We start from the raw sequence: 15,807 nt of genomic DNA, 5'->3' as shown, positions 1-15,807 counted from the left end.
TTGGGGAAACAACAAAAAAAAAATTTTTTTTTTTTTTTTTTTTTTTTTTTTAAAGTAGTCTTCATGCCCAGCATAGAGTCCAATGTGGAGCTTGAGCTCACAATCCTGAGATCAAGACCTGAGCTGACAGGATCAAGAGTCTTACACTTAACCAACTAAGCTATCCAGGCACACCTAAAAATAAAAAGCTTGCACAGCAAAGGAAACTTTAGACAAAGCAAAAAGACAACCTACTAAATGGGAGAAGATATTTGCAAATGATATATCTGGTAAGGGGTTAATATCCAAAAATATAAAGAATTTACATGACTCAACATGAAAAACCCCAAGTAATCTGATTTAAAAAGGGGCAGAGGACCTGAGTAAACATTTTTCCGAAGAAGACATACAGATAGCCAACAGGCATAAAAAGATGCTCAATATCACAAATCACTGAAAGGCAAACCAAAAGCCACAATGAGATATTGCCTTGTACCAGACAGAATGGCTAAAGTCAAAATGACAAGAAATAACAAGTGTTGACAATGATAACACTAATTCAAAAAGATAGATGCACTCTCATACCCACTGCAGCATTATATTCAACAACCAAGATATGGAAGCAACCTAAGTGTCCATCATTAGGTGAATAAAGAAATGTGATACACACACACACACACACACACACACACGAATATTACACAGCCATAAAAGGGACAAGACTGTGCCATTTGAGACAACACGGATGAACCTAGAGGGTATTATGCTAAGTGAAACAAGTCTAACTGAGAAAGACAAACACCACATGACTCCATTCATAAGTGGAATCAAAAGAAAGAGAGAGGGAGAGAGAGAGAGGGACAGAGAGAGAGGGAGAGAGAGAGAGGGAAAGAAAGAACCCAAATGAATAAACAAACAAAAAGCAGAATCAGACCTATAAATACAGAGAACAAACTGATGGTTGCCAGACAGGAAGGGAGTGAAGGGGTGAGAAAAATGGGTGAAGAAGGAAATCCAGGCTTCCAGTTATACAATGAATAAGCCACAGGAATAAAAGGCACAGCATAAGAAATGCAGTCAATGCTATTGTAATATTGATATAACAGGACAGGTGGTAGCTACACTTGAGGAAACAGCATAATATATAAACCTGCCAAATCACTAAGTTGCACACCTGAAACTAATGCAACACTGTCAAGTATGCTCGAAAATTAAAACAATTAAGTTTTGTAATTGAAAAAAGATACACAATATAGGTATATATGTACATATATACATGAAATACATGTAAATACATGCAAATGAAAGAGGGAACAATAAGGAGGACTTTTAGCTCTTGTTCTCTATATTTCTGTACTGATTCCTTTACAATAATAAAGTATACAAATATGACTTGAGCACATTTTTAAAAATGTTTATCTAGAAACAGAGAGAGTGTGTGTGGGGACAGCGAGCAGGGGAGAGGCAGAGAGAAAGGGAGTGAGAGAATCCCAACCAGGCACCGTGCTGTCAGCATAGAGCCCAATGCAGAGCTCAAACTCCTGTGAGATCATGACCTGAGTGGAAATCAAGAGTCAGAGGCTTAACCAACTGAGCCACCCAAGTGCTCCAAAATAAATCCTTTCTTAAGGTAAACAAACAAAATCTTGGAATATTTCATGTAAAATACAATTTTTAAAGCTTCTAGTTCTATCACAAAGTTAACCACTTCATGTATAGAACTGTAATGGTAAAATTATGATAGCTCCAACACAAATACACATTTCTTCATCCTTTTTCCCATCAGCAATCAAACACCTGTCTTAAATGTTAATGGGGACTCATGAGAATTAAAGAAATTACACAGGGGCACCTGTATGGCTTAGTCAGTTGAGCATCTGACCTCAGCTCAGGTCATGATCTCTCAGTTCGTAAGTTTGAGCCCTACAATGGGCTCACTGCTGTCAGTGCAGAGCCTGTTTTGGATTATCTGTCCCCCCCGCTCGCTGACCTTTCTCCACTTGCACTCTCCCAAAAATAAACAAACACTAAAAAAAAGAAAGAGAAAAGTTACACAAATCTGTACCTGTACTATTTGGTGTTGGAGTCTGATGATGTCCCAAGGTGGCTAATACAGGTCCAACTGGTAGGGAAGATGGACGCTGCTCTGACTTACACAATGGAGCAGGTTCTAGAAGATTTAAACATATAAAAAAATTAGAGAAAAAGCCAGACACAACTCTGTTAGCTGAAACTGTGTGCGATTCAAAATCCTAAAGATCAGGAATTTATGAAACTGTCTTCCATTAAGTCAAGTTCCAGGTTACTCCTTCAAGACCCTCTATCCCCTTTAAACTCAATGACAGGCTATTGAGTACTAAGACATTAGACAGGATATCCAGTGTAGGCCAGTATCTGAGTAAAAATGCTCTGTAACATTAGTAAATGCTTCTGATGATAAAGGCTTTCTAAGTATTAAACCACATAAAACCATTTTAAAAAGGGGCACAGTACTTCCTCTTTAGCCCCACAAGATAGTAAGCTCATTCTCTTAAGGAGTCAAAATTCACAGGAGTGCCTAGGTAGCTCAGTTGGTTAAGTGTCTGGCTCTTGATTTTAGCTCAGGTCACGATCTCACAGTTTGTGAGTTCAAGCCCCGTATCAGGCCCTGTGCTAATAAGCAAGAAGCCTGCTTGGAATTCTCTCTGCCACCCCCCCCACCCCCACCGTCCCTCCCTCTGTGGGCTCTCTCTCGCTCTCTCAAAAATTTTAAAAAAATTTTTTTAAAAATTTTAAAAAAATTTTTTTTAAAATTTTAAAAAGTTCACAAAAGGATTTCAAATACTTCTAAGTATTTTTAAAGGGATTTTTTTTCATTACAATTTCTGACTTAACTACATCATTGAGAGCACAAAAATGCTGGCTGCCACAAAAGCTTAGAGGAGGAATTGGCATATATGGGTATTGTCCCTAAGTCTTCTTTTGCCAGTTCAAAAAAAAAAATACTATTTATTACTCTATACTTAAAAATTCATGTCTATCTAATCAGTAGGCATCACGAATTTCACTCTTCCCTTCTATTACCAAAGAATCCACCATGAAGAAGAAACCATTTGTATTCTTCATAGCTATTAAGAGTACCCCAAAATAGAAAATTTCTGGATTACCTTCATACTTGAAGATCAAGGTAGATCAAGGTATATTAAGCTTTCTTTGGTAGCATGAATCCTGGGTCATAGGATTCTGTCCCACCAGCTAACCCAAGTCTTGGTAACCATGTTTTTCTTCTATCTTACTTGGAAAACCAAAAGCTCTTTCATTGTATTAAAAAAGCCCCAATACTGGAGCGCCTGGGTGGCTCACTCAGTGAAGTATCTGACTCAGATTCTGTGTCTCCCTCTCTCTCTCTGCCCTTCCGCCACTTGTGCTCTCCCTCTCTCTCAAAAATAAAAGAAACATTTTTAAAAGCCCAATAACAAAATATTATCTTTTTCCAGTTCATTTTCTGCTGTACCGTTTTTTTTTGTGGTTCCTTTTACTTATCAAAAAAACAAAAATGAGACCTTCAAGATTACTATGACAGCCATACAAATTAAGTTTTTTCTAATCAATGAATCTGTGAAATACCATACCTGGAGGTAAGACAGTCTGAGTAGGCATTGTGTTGATCACAGGTTCCAAGGGACTAGGCTGATATATTGCATCTACAGGATTAATAGTACTCTGAGATAAAGAAGCACAGTATAGTTATTGTTAATTAAATGCCCTTCCAGTGCTGACCCTCCCTAATGTACGAAATGCCCACATTTCTGACAGCAAAGTCCTGAGGGTGGCTGTATAGATATGCTGATCAAAATGCAAGGAGGAAATGAAACACTTATACAATACAGAATAATTTCCTAAAAAAAAAACAAAAATGTAGTAAGGAAGGAAAATGAAGAGTCTCTGTCATATAGAGAGGTAAAACTAAATGGAAAACTTGCAGAATTGTAAAAAAGTATGGGAAATTTTCAGGAAACCACAACAATAATGTCTCAATTTAGTTCAGTGCTTCTCACTTAATTCTCAATTCACCACAAATATTGTTTCTCTATCAAAGATAGAGAAATGCTCTCTCTTGCTTTGGTATTAATAAATAGTACAACTATAACTCGCAAATTTACCTGCATCATTAGGATTTTATCTTACACCACTGCCACCTTCTAATACTGTGTATACACAGTATAGGCATCTAATTTTACAGTGATCAAAAGCAAAGAGATGTATATTCTAATCAGGGGATGACGGGAAGAAGGCTTCATTTTTGAAGATTTAGAAGAAGAAAAAATAAACATGTAGTTACAATTTTAGAGGGGGAAAAAAATCTAAGTGTTTCTAATTTCAAGCCAAGAAATTATTCTGCCAGTACAGCAGCATTTTAAAAACAAGACTCCATAGTTTACTGATGTTTTTTTATTTGGAGGAAGTGGAAGGTTTTAAACTAAGGTCCTTGCTAGAGTAAAGTTTAGATCTCTCATTTAGAAGACTCTATCAGTTAAAACCCAAGAAATAAAATTTTTAGTTCTTTAGCTTTCCTTGACCCAGAAAACTACATTTCAAATATGTATTAGGGAGGGCTTATAACAGAAAATATTAAAATAGAATCAGAAGAGAAATATTTTACTGATGAATGAGCCCCAAAAGTGTTCATAAAATTTAGAAGCCGCTAGCAATAACTGATATAATGGGACAGATTTTATAGCATTCTCATTTAATTTCTAAGTACAAAAAAATTTTTTTCTTAAACCTCCTCTCTGCATAAATTTAAAAATCACTAAGTCAGATCTCTTAAATCCACTGATTTGAACACAAGAATTCTGATGCTTGTCACTACAATAGCCTACCTAATATTCTAAGAGGAAAAATAGGACACTTAGAGAAAAGACCCTGAAAACAATCACTAATAATAAATGCCCTACTAAAATGAAGTATGGAAGGTTTTGAAGCACTGAGAAAAGCAGAGAAATAGATTAGAAATTTTAATTCCTTAGAATTTTTCTTCTACCAAGGATCTGGCAAGTATCTTATCTGCTGTGGTCCACACTTTCCCAGTGTATAAATTGAAGAAATTCCTGGAATATATGTTCTAAAAGGGACTTTCTGATTATTACTTTATGATTCTATTTTCCGATAACTGGACCAGGACATAATAACAAGTGTCTCAACAAGTCCTGGAGTTGTTCTTAAAATAAATTCCGTTTTTACCTAGTGGTTTTCTCCAAAGAACTCCAGGAGTTTTCAAAGGCAAAATCTTGCCATTAATACTTTGATCCAAAAGAAGGAGAATATGTCATCTCCTTATCCTCATCTTTTATATAAGAAAAATTACTAGTGAAATAACTTTGGGAAAAGGGAACAACAGAATTCTATCTTTTGAATGTAATCTTTTGTTTTCCAGGTGAAACGTTCTAAAGATTAGGCTTGTCAACCAAAGAAAATACTTTTAGACCTTTTTGCATGAGTATTAAAGGTACCATATATCTTTTGTGGCTTGTTGTTACAGAAGTTATAACTGCTCCATACTTATCTACAGTCCTTGTTCAATCAATTTCAGGCTAAAATACATCAAATTACATTCTACACCTTGCTTTGAAAATATATGTGCAGTGCTTTAGAAGTGCAAATAAATAATACTCAGCTCTAATCTGTTAAGACATTTATAAAATTCATGCAATAAATTATAAACTATATTAAAATGTGTGTATGTATAGAGAACATTTATTGATTCTGTGCTCATTCAGTAACTTACAACAACGTTTTGAGGCAGATCTAGTCACTTTTCTTTATAGATGAGAAAACTAAGGCTCAAAGGTTGAGTAACTTGCCTAAGGTCACAGCTAGTGAGTAGCAAGGCCAGACTCTAGATGTGTGGGTCCAAGATTTAAACCATGAACATTTCCTTTCTTTTTAAAACTCTTTCTTTAAAAACTCTTAAGGAAAAATGTTATAGTCTTTGATGACGTGATTCAAATATATTTGTTTTCTACAGGTTTAGGTTTTCTTTGAGCGTAGACTTTCTAGATGTTTTTAACTGTAAATGATCAAATATATTTGGTATGCTTTATAAAACTCTATCTTTTTAAGATAATAAAAAATAACTAATAATAATAACGTAAATTTTCCATGAGGGTTACAACCTTAAGTGATTATCTCAGGAAGGGATACTACATTACATTGTATATATGACATATTTGTATTAAATCACCATGGCTCAAACTTGACTCACACTATGAAAAGAGATAAAAATTCTAATGCCTTTAATTCAAATTTTAAAAATGCTTCTATTATCTTTGCCTTAAGAAATATGCAAATAACACAAATTTTTAACTTTTTTTCATTTTAAAACAAATATAAAGATAACACACTTATCCTTTCAAGTATAATCATGAGTTGGTTTTGAAGATTTTGAAGAGTTTCCAGATCTCAGACAAGCTGGCATTTGTAAAGTCTCAAAACAAAAAAAGAGGCTGCCCCCTGCTTTAGAAATACAGTCTAAACAGAAGTCACTCATTTACCATAAAAATAGGGTAGCTCCAACTACAAATCTTCAGACTCTAACTTTTATTCCAGATGGGACATACCAACAATAAAATTTTCTTTTCTTTTTAAAGTAGAAGTTGAATTTAAGGGAAGAGTATAAAGCCAAGGGGGAGAAGAGAATAAGAAAATGGCTAGAAGTGAAAGAATTCATGGTGCACTTTGTTCCAATAAAGATGCAATATATACTGCAGTAGCAATGACAGTTAGCACAATACACAAAATCTAAAAATGAAATGGAAACCATTAAACATATTAACATAGATTAAGATATGTTTCAATATTGTATCCCTCCCCTTCTGCTTTCATCTGAGAAAAAAAGTTTGACAGTAGCATTGTGAGTTATGCCTTAGTCATAAAAGCTGCATTTTCACATCATGATTAACCCTTCATGTTAACACATGCAAAGTGATTCGATCTGAATCAACACTTAGAAAAATTTTAACATTTCCCCTCCAAATGATTGCTGAAAGATGGCCAACTTTAGAAGCTTAAAGAAAATTGCAAGAGTCAACAACAAAAAGCAGTGAGTAGGTGGACAGAGAAATTTGTGTTGAAAAATGAGTAGAAGTTCAGGCTTCTCCTGACATGACTGGTTATAATGCTCTGCAGAAGTAAAGGGAAACAAAAAGATTAGATTAAACTTACTATAATTCCATCTGCGTGCTTCTCCGCATTACACTGGTCCTTAAGGAGAAATGTTAAAAATATTAACTTCATTCTTTTATTTAAATAACTCCCTCTGTACTTTCTTCTCTATTAAGAAAGCTTATTTTACTAGGTAAGTAACAATGTTAAAAAAAACTCTCTCCCGGCTTCTACTAAGATTGTAATTCCATTTGTATACTGCTAACCAAACATAATTCTATCACTGGCTAAAAAACAAACCCCACCAACAGCATGGCAATTATTTTTCTACACAGGTATTTCATTAAGTTCGTTATAAAAGATCTTATGGAACTGTGTAGTCATCTTGGTACCAATTATTAAAAGCAGATACACTAATTTAAGATGGAAGACCCTGAATATTTCTAGGTTTAATTTTATATTTAACCCTCAAATTATCACTGCACTTTCTTAAGATGACAATCATATACCCTTAAAAACTTGGGAGGAAACACAATTTCCTAAATCTGGCTGTGGGCCCAGAATTATACTTTTCTAAATAGATGAGTTTGATTTTTGTTTCAGTGAATGTAATCACTGTATCCATGGAATGACACAGGAGCTAACACTTATTGCCTAGCAAATACTTTGAATTTATTATTTCACTTATTCCACCAACAACTCTATAAGGTAGGTACTATTATTATTCCCATTGGATATATGAGAAAATTGAGACAGACAGAGGAGGCAGGGAGCCAGGATTCCATAGTCCATTTTCAGAACTCATGTTCTTAACTAATACACTACTTTGCCTTGCTTCTCCAAGAATGTACTCTAGGAAGAAGGTGGTGGAAAGTTACCAACACATATTCATTTCTGTAATTATAATCCACCTATCTGCATTATACAGTGATTTAATTTTAAATAAAACTGTTTAATGTTTCAACTCCATAGTATGAGGATGTTTAAAAGTTTTAATAGAAACCAATATCTGGTCTTGGTTTTAAACAATGTCCATGTTCTATCTCATTTATCTATAGCTTTTTCTTTAACTACTGAGTTTACTCAGAAATCTTCATATTAAAGGGTCAACTAAGAGCACTTTGAAGATTTGGGAATAAGTGTGGGCATTAACAAAGCAGGCCTGTCTGTCTACAAAGCTGGCCTTTGGTTAGTGACTGGGAACTTGGATTTAAGGAGGGTTCCCACCATTCTATCTGATAAGGGTGGTTCACTGTGCCTAAACTGTCTAAGCAAAGTTTGTTTATGTTGACAACCTGCTTTCCTTCTCTAAGTCTGGAATCTTGATAAATGCTATGTAAAAAGTGCTTACATGACAAGGCTCCATGGTGTTGAGTCTTTAATGAGCTTCCCTGGTAGACAACATTTTACATATGTTGTCACAATTTGTTACTGGAGGAATTAAGCATATTACATATTAAGTCTGCTGGGAGAAGATAGCCAGAAGGCTGTGCCTGGTTTTCTCTGGGTTTTGCCCCATGTGCCTTTCTCCTTTGCTGATTTTGCTTTGGATCCTTTGCTCTAATAAACTGTACCTATTCTCTTCTCTGAACATACCAGGCATGACTGAGATCTGGAAATATGATAATGAACAAAAACATTAGCACAACATAATCTGGAAAGACTTCTGACCACAATTGTAGACTCCAGTATTTTTAAAACCATACCTACCAATAAAATACATGAAATATATCCCCATCTCTCTAATAAGGCAATATAGTCTAGTAAAAGCCTCATAATTAAGGACCAATACACTTACTAGTTAATGAAACAAATAAACATCTTTTGATGAAAGAAAATTTCTAGTTCAAGTTTGAGGAAATTCAACAGATGAGGCTGGGACAACTGGATACCTACATGCAGAAAAATCAATTTAGACCCCTAACTCACACCACAAAGATGAATTCAAAGTGGATCACACACAAATACAAGAGCTAAAACTATAAAAGTCTAAGAAGAAAACACAGGAATAAACCTTTGTGATCCAGGATTAGGCAATAACTTTCTCAGGTAAGTCACCAAAGGCACAAGAACTAGACTTAATCAAAAATAAAAATATGCATGCTTCTCAGGATGCTATCAAAAAAGAGAAAAGAAAACCCACAAACTTGAAGAAAAATTTGCAAATCACAGATAAGGATGTATATTTAAAACACAGAAATTCACTCCTACAACTCAATGAGATTTAAAACAAAACAACTAAAAAATGGGCAAAGAATTTGAATAGATATCTTCCCAAAGATGTATTAATGGCTAATAAGCACATGAAAAGATCATGAACATCACTATTCCTTAGGAAAACTCAAATGAAAACCCTGAGATGCTACCAGAATGGCTATAATCAATAAGACAATCAATAAGACAATCATAGGAGTGATCTAATCATATTCACAGGTTCTATGGATACGTCATTGTTTTATTTATTAAAGTATAGCTGACATACAATGTTACATAGTTTCAGGTGTACAACACAGTAATTGGACAACTCTGTACTTTGTGCTATGCTTACCAGAAGTGCAGCTACCATTTGTCAACATACTATTACAATACCATTGAGTACATTCCCTGTGCTGTACCTTTTATCCCTATGACTTACTCATTCCATAACTGAAAGCCTGAACCTCTCACTCTTCTTTACTCACTTTGCACCACCCTCTAACCCCCCTTTTTTGGCAACCACCAGCTGTTCTCTGCATTTATGGGTCTGTTTCTACTTGTTCATTTTTCTGTTTTTCAGGTTCCACATTTAAGTGAAATCATGTGGTGTTTGCATTTACAGTTAACTGTAAGACAGAGGCATTACCCAGGTGGACCTGATCTAATCTCATGAGCGATTAAAAGCAGAGAGCTTTCCCTGCCTGGTTGCAGAAGAGAGATGAGGTCAGAAATGTGAACCATGAAAGGGTATGATGTGCCACTGCTGGCTTTGAAGACAGAGGGAGCCTGTGCAAGGATGAGACAGAAGCCTTTAGTTGCTGACAATGAGTTCTAGCCAACAACAAGGAAATAGGGTCCTCAGTCCTACAACAAGACCTGAATTCACCAACAACCTGAAAAAGCCTAGAAGTGGATTATTTCCCAGAGCCTCTACGTAGTTCCATCTGTCCAGAACCCTGATTTGGGCTTTGTGATATCCTTAAGCATACAATCCAGCCCAATCACCTTAGAGTCATCTACAAAACTGTGAGCTAATAAATGACTGCTGTTTTAAGCCACTTAAAAAAAAAAAAAAAGAATCACAAATATTCATTGAGGACATAAAGAAAATGGAATTCTAACATATTGTGAGTGGGACTGTAAAATGGTGTAGATGCTTTGAAAACCAGTTTGGCAGTTTCTAAAACAGTTATTACCATATGACCCTCTTAATGCCACTTCTAGGCATACAGTTAAAATAAATGAAAACATACCTCAACACAAATTCATTCTAATGTAGACATCCACTGTAGCATTATTCACAGTAGCCAAAAAAAGGGAAACAACCTAAATGTTCATTAATTGCTGAACAAAATGCAGTATACCCATTCAATGGAATATTTTTCAGAAATGAAAAGTAATTAAGTCTTGATACCTGTGACAATATAAGCCTTGAAAACATGCCAAATAAAAGAAGCCAGTCACAAAAGGCCATATATTATTTAATCCTAATTATATGAAATGTCCAGAATAGGCAAATCTAGAAACAGTAGATTAGTGGTTGCCAGGACTGGAGGCAGAGTAGGGGCAAGGGTGGCAAGGAAAAGAGGAACAGAGAGGGTGTGACTGCTTAATACATACAGTGTTTCTTTTTGGAGTGATAAAAATGTACTATATTTTGATTATGGTGATGACGCACAACTTTGTAAATATACCAAAACCAATGAAGTGTACATTTTATTTTTTTAATTTTTTAAATGTTTACTCATTTTCTGAGAAAGAGACTAAGCGTGAGTTGGGGAGGGGTAGAGAGAGAGGGAGACAGGGTCTGAAGCAGGCTCCAGGCTCTAAGCACAGAGCTCAACACGGAGCTCTAACTTGTGAACCGTGAGATCGTGACCTGAGCCAAAGTCAGACGCTTAACCAAAGCCACCCAGGTGCCCCTCAAGTGTATACTTTAAATGAGTGAACTTTATGGTGTGTAAGTTAGTATCAGTGAATCTGTTGTTTTTTTTTTTAATTTTTTTTTCAACGTCTTTATTTATTTCTAGGAGAGAGAGAGAGAGACAGCGTGAGCAGGGGAGGGTCAGAGAGAGAGGGAGTCACAGACTGAAACAGGCTCCAGGCTCTGAGCTGGCTGTCAGCACAGAGCCTGACGCAGGGCTCGAACCCACAAACCGCGAGATCATGACCTAAGCGAAAGTTGGACGCTTAACCAACTAAGCCACCCAGGCGCCCCTCAGTGAATCTGTTTTTAAAAAGTCTAATGAGAAATTAACAAATACTTATGAAAACCAAAAAGTCTATGAAGAAAAATATTCTGGGAGGAGAACCTGAGATCCCAAGACAACTTAATTACACAATCTATTTCAAAAGGATAATCTAGACCTGTACTGTTCAGTTTGGAAGCTACTAGTCATAAGTGGCTACTGAGCCCTTGAAATGTGGCTAGTTCAAAGTGTAATATACACCCAAGATATTGAAGACTTAGTACACAAAAAAAGAGAGAGACAGAATATGAAATATGTTGAAATAATAGTATTTTGGATATACTGGGTTAAATAAGATACGTTATTAAAATTAATTTCACTTGCTTATATGAATTATGGCATATGGTCATATCACCTAATCTTGATAAGGAATTGGTTAAGTCCTCAAATGTAGGGGTCTCCCAGATTATTTCTACTTTACCCCCTTCCCCTACCACTTGCTCTGCAATTTCCCATGAGTGAAACAACAGCTGCCTCTATCTATGGTACAAATGAAGAATGAAGTTTTCTGAGCTAACATAGCCCATCTGAAAATCCCACTGACCCAAGTAGTACCCAAACTTTGTTGCATATTAGGACTACCTGGGAGTTTAAAATCCCAAAGCCCAGGTAACACCCCATAGCAATTACAACACAATGTCTGGGAGTGGGAGCCAGACATGAGAACTGTTAAAGATTCTCAGGTGATTCCAACAGGTAGCAAAGTTTGGGAACCAATGCATTAATCATTCAGGAAGAAGAAAAACTTCTGGGAGAATTAAAATGAAAGAATCAAAACTGGAAGGAATTTAAAATCCTACCTATAGCATTCTGCCTCTAAGAAGCTAATACTAAATAAACTTCAAACAACAAAAGGCATCAAATTAGCTATCCTCTTATACTGCCTTGGGGTCTCAGGTGGCACACATTCTCTAAGTAGCTGATTTCTATATTTTATTAAGCCACCAATGAAGAACAGTCCTCTAAAGTGATTTTAAGAATTTATATTCCCATCAGTATTAGACAGAAGTCCTCCCTTTTTTTTTTTTTTTACCAACAGTACAACAGAGCGGTGACTTGAAAAAAAAAATCATACATAGAGTGCGAACACTGAACTATGCAACCATAAAAAATTATGTATTAGAAACATTAAGTCAAAATTCACAATTATCAGGCCCCTACTATGTATGTGGCAGGCAACTGTTCTAGGCCCTAAGGATACTGTGGTGTTATGCAGTGAATATTTGTGTGCTCCGCCCTCCACCAAATTCAGATGAAGCCCTAATCCCCAGTATGACTGTATTTGCAGATGAGGCATCTGATGAAGTGAATTATGGTTAAATAAGGTCCTAAAAGTGGGGCCTTATGAGATACCAGAGAGCTCTCCTTACCATCTCTCTCCCGGTCTCCCTCTGTCCTTTCAACCTTCTCCTCCTCCTTCCCTCTCTCCCTCCCTCACTTTTCTCTCATAGTTCCTTATGCACACCATCAAGGAAAGGCCCCATATGAGGATATAGTGAGAAGGTGGCTGTCTACAAGCTAAAAAGAGTCCTCACCAGAAACCAGTGGCAGGAACCCTGATCTTGAACTTCTATAGCCTCCGAGACTGTGAAAAAATAAATTCGTTGTTTAAGCCACCCAGTCTGTGATGGTTTGTTATGGCAGCCCAAGCAGACTAACATGGTGGTAAATAAGACAAAATCCTTAAGATTATAATCAGGTATAAATAGACAGTAAACAAGATAGCATGTGAATTTGGCTAGTGATGCAAGGTCATAAAGAAAAAGAACACCAATGGAAGGTTAGAGATTATTTTAGGTAGAGTGGTCAGGAAGGTCTATCTAGTCAAAGAGATTTCATGTGGGCAGATATCTGAATAAAGTGAGTCCTGGAAATCTGGGGGAAGTGCCTTCCAGGCAGAGGGGAAAGTAAATATAAATCCCTGAAGCAGAAAACTTCTGGCCTGTCTGAGAAAAAGAAAACAAGTCAATGTTGTTGGAATAATGTGATCAAGTGAAGTCAGATGAGGTGAGAGGGCAGTGATGGTTCAATTGATCTAAGTTACTGTAAGTAGTTTAGATTCCATTCTAAGGGAGATGTGAAACCATTTAGGGGGATTTGAGGAGGCAAGTAAAATGATCTGATTTACATTTAAATTAGATTTAAAGATACAGAGTTCATATAGAATACATATATAATTTAAGGGATGTTTTTGTACACTGAAAGCCTTTAATAAAGGCTTTTTCCTCATGGAAAAAATTAAAAAGCCAAACTCCATTTTCTTACTTAATCTATGTTACCCATTCTAAAGGACCTTGAAATAGAAGTCTACCAAGCTGGGCTAAAAAGAAAAAACCAGAGAGGTAGCAGGTATAGACTAAGCAGTAGAGATTTCCAGTAGAAACTGAGCACCTGGCTGGCTCTGTCAGTGGAGCATGCTGCTCTTGAGGCCCACATTTGTAGAGATTACTTAAAAAATGAAAAATCTTTTTAAAAAATAGTAGAAACTTCTAAAAAGGAGTATTAGTAATTTGAATTGAAACTCATTCCAAAGAAAACACCAAAAATGTTCTTGATGGGAAGCTAAAAGGTGAGCCACTGAAAGAAGCTAGGCTGTCTTGTTTTACAACTATCTAAAGTTTTAAATGGCTTGTAGAGATTATCCAAACTGACCTAAACACTATCAGCTCTTGTACTTCCTTAATCTTCCAGAGAAGGCAGTATGAATCCCTAAAATACTTACCTACTCATACTGAGCATGGTGTAATTCACTACTTAACTATTTACTGTAGAGGCTTTTGGTAACAGAAGGTGCCCCACAGCTACCCATGTAATTGTGCAGTCAAGAAAAACAAAAAACTTACCACCTCTTTTATACCCCCAAACCTATCTTCCCTTTCAAATATATTCTGATCCATAAAAATAGATGAAAATTTTAGACATATACACAGGAAATCAGGCATAGTGATTAAAAAAAAAAAAAAAACCTAGAAAGTGAACACGACCCTTAAGTTTGGACACTTTAACCTCAAAAGAAAATGATATTGTCCTCCTTTAACTTATATGCTGAACATTCTTAGTATTTAAGCACAAATGGATTGTCCTATACAATTGTGTCATTAACAATACTAGTTAAAAAATGACCATTACTGGGCAAACAATATATGCGACTGAATAAGAAAAACAGGACAGTAACTAAAAACTCATACAAACATCATTTCCAAACTTGGCTGCTGAATTGCCTGCCCACCCTCTTCTAGCCACGGGCTAGAAATATGGAGGTACAGTCAGATAGAAATAATGGGGGAATTTTTTTTAATTCTTATTTTCAAACATTAAAATGTCTCTCTCTCAAAATACCAGGCCATCAAATCTACATTTAAGTTGAATACGCCAAAATTTTTCAGAAAAGCAGGCACAACAGCAATGAAATTTTTATCTCACCACAATAATTCAAAATACATTTTATTGCATGAATGAGGCACAGCAGTTAAAGAAGTGGTTCACTGATGTAGTTTAGTACCAGAAAAAAATCTGTAACACAACAAATATATATATATGTTGTATATATACACACATACACACATATATATATACATCTAACTCTTCATTATGGATGAGAAAAAGAACTCTTGCTAAAATCTAATTCCTTTTTTTCCTAAGAAAAACATTTTGTGAAAGGTTTTGCAAAGTATGTCCTTGCTCCAAGCAGTATAATGGGTAAAGTGAAAGGAAGAAGTGAGTCATTCAAACGTGCTCCCTTCCTTCCCACTCACCATATAAGAAATTACCTTATCAAAAACAGGTACATGCTACTAAGAAAGGTAATATCCAAATACATAGTTGTTCAATAGTACCAGGAATCCCACAACACAATTTACTACAGAAAGGCAATATATTTCAAAACCAGGTCTCCTGGCTATTAAAGAGAAATGCTATTACAATTTCTAAATTTCATTAAAATGAAAGTAATCAAAAGTAAAATTTACTTACTTTAGCAATCTGCAGCAACACAATGCAGTGTTTAATTGATTCTACCATGCTCTATAAAAACAGAACACTGATTTTAGGATCTTACACCAAATAAAATGGTCATATGATACTAAAAATATAAAAATCAGTTCAAATGTATAGAGTTTAAGTCTATACTACACAAGAAATACCCTCTCTGGATATCCAGTGGGTTCTACTATACTGACAGCATCAGATGATTTATTAGCAATTCTATAAATCATTAAAGAATGCCAAAAAGGGGCACCTG

The 15,807-nt window shown here is 35.6% G+C and overlaps 1 protein-coding gene across 5 annotated transcripts in view; it reads right to left on the bottom strand.

Moving 5' to 3' along the window:
- The window catches only part of OSBPL9 (oxysterol binding protein like 9), a 176,829-nt gene that overhangs the window by 24,560 nt on the left and 136,462 nt on the right, over window positions 1–15,807 (bottom strand). For 4 of the 5 annotated variants that reach the window (XM_077779835.1, XM_077779837.1, XM_077779838.1 and 1 more), the window contains 4 exons: window positions 15,540–15,590; window positions 7,183–7,221; window positions 3,591–3,681; window positions 2,045–2,149 (listed from right to left, as the gene is read on the bottom strand). In XM_077779835.1, coding sequence (XP_077635961.1) covers window positions 2,045–2,149; window positions 3,591–3,681; window positions 7,183–7,221; window positions 15,540–15,590 — 286 coding nt within the window. The remainder of the gene's footprint in view (window positions 1–2,044; window positions 2,150–3,590; window positions 3,682–7,182; window positions 7,222–15,539; window positions 15,591–15,807) is intronic. The other variant, XM_077779836.1, reaches the window with a different exon arrangement.

The sequence above is a fragment of the Crocuta crocuta genome, unplaced genomic scaffold (genome assembly GCF_008692635.1).
Source record: "Crocuta crocuta isolate KB4526 unplaced genomic scaffold, BGI_CrCroc_1.0 scaffold168, whole genome shotgun sequence".
In the NCBI taxonomy this organism is placed as follows: Eukaryota; Metazoa; Chordata; class Mammalia; order Carnivora; family Hyaenidae; genus Crocuta; species Crocuta crocuta.
Note: the sequence above shows the minus strand (reverse complement) of the source record. Positions and strands in the feature narration are given on the sequence as shown.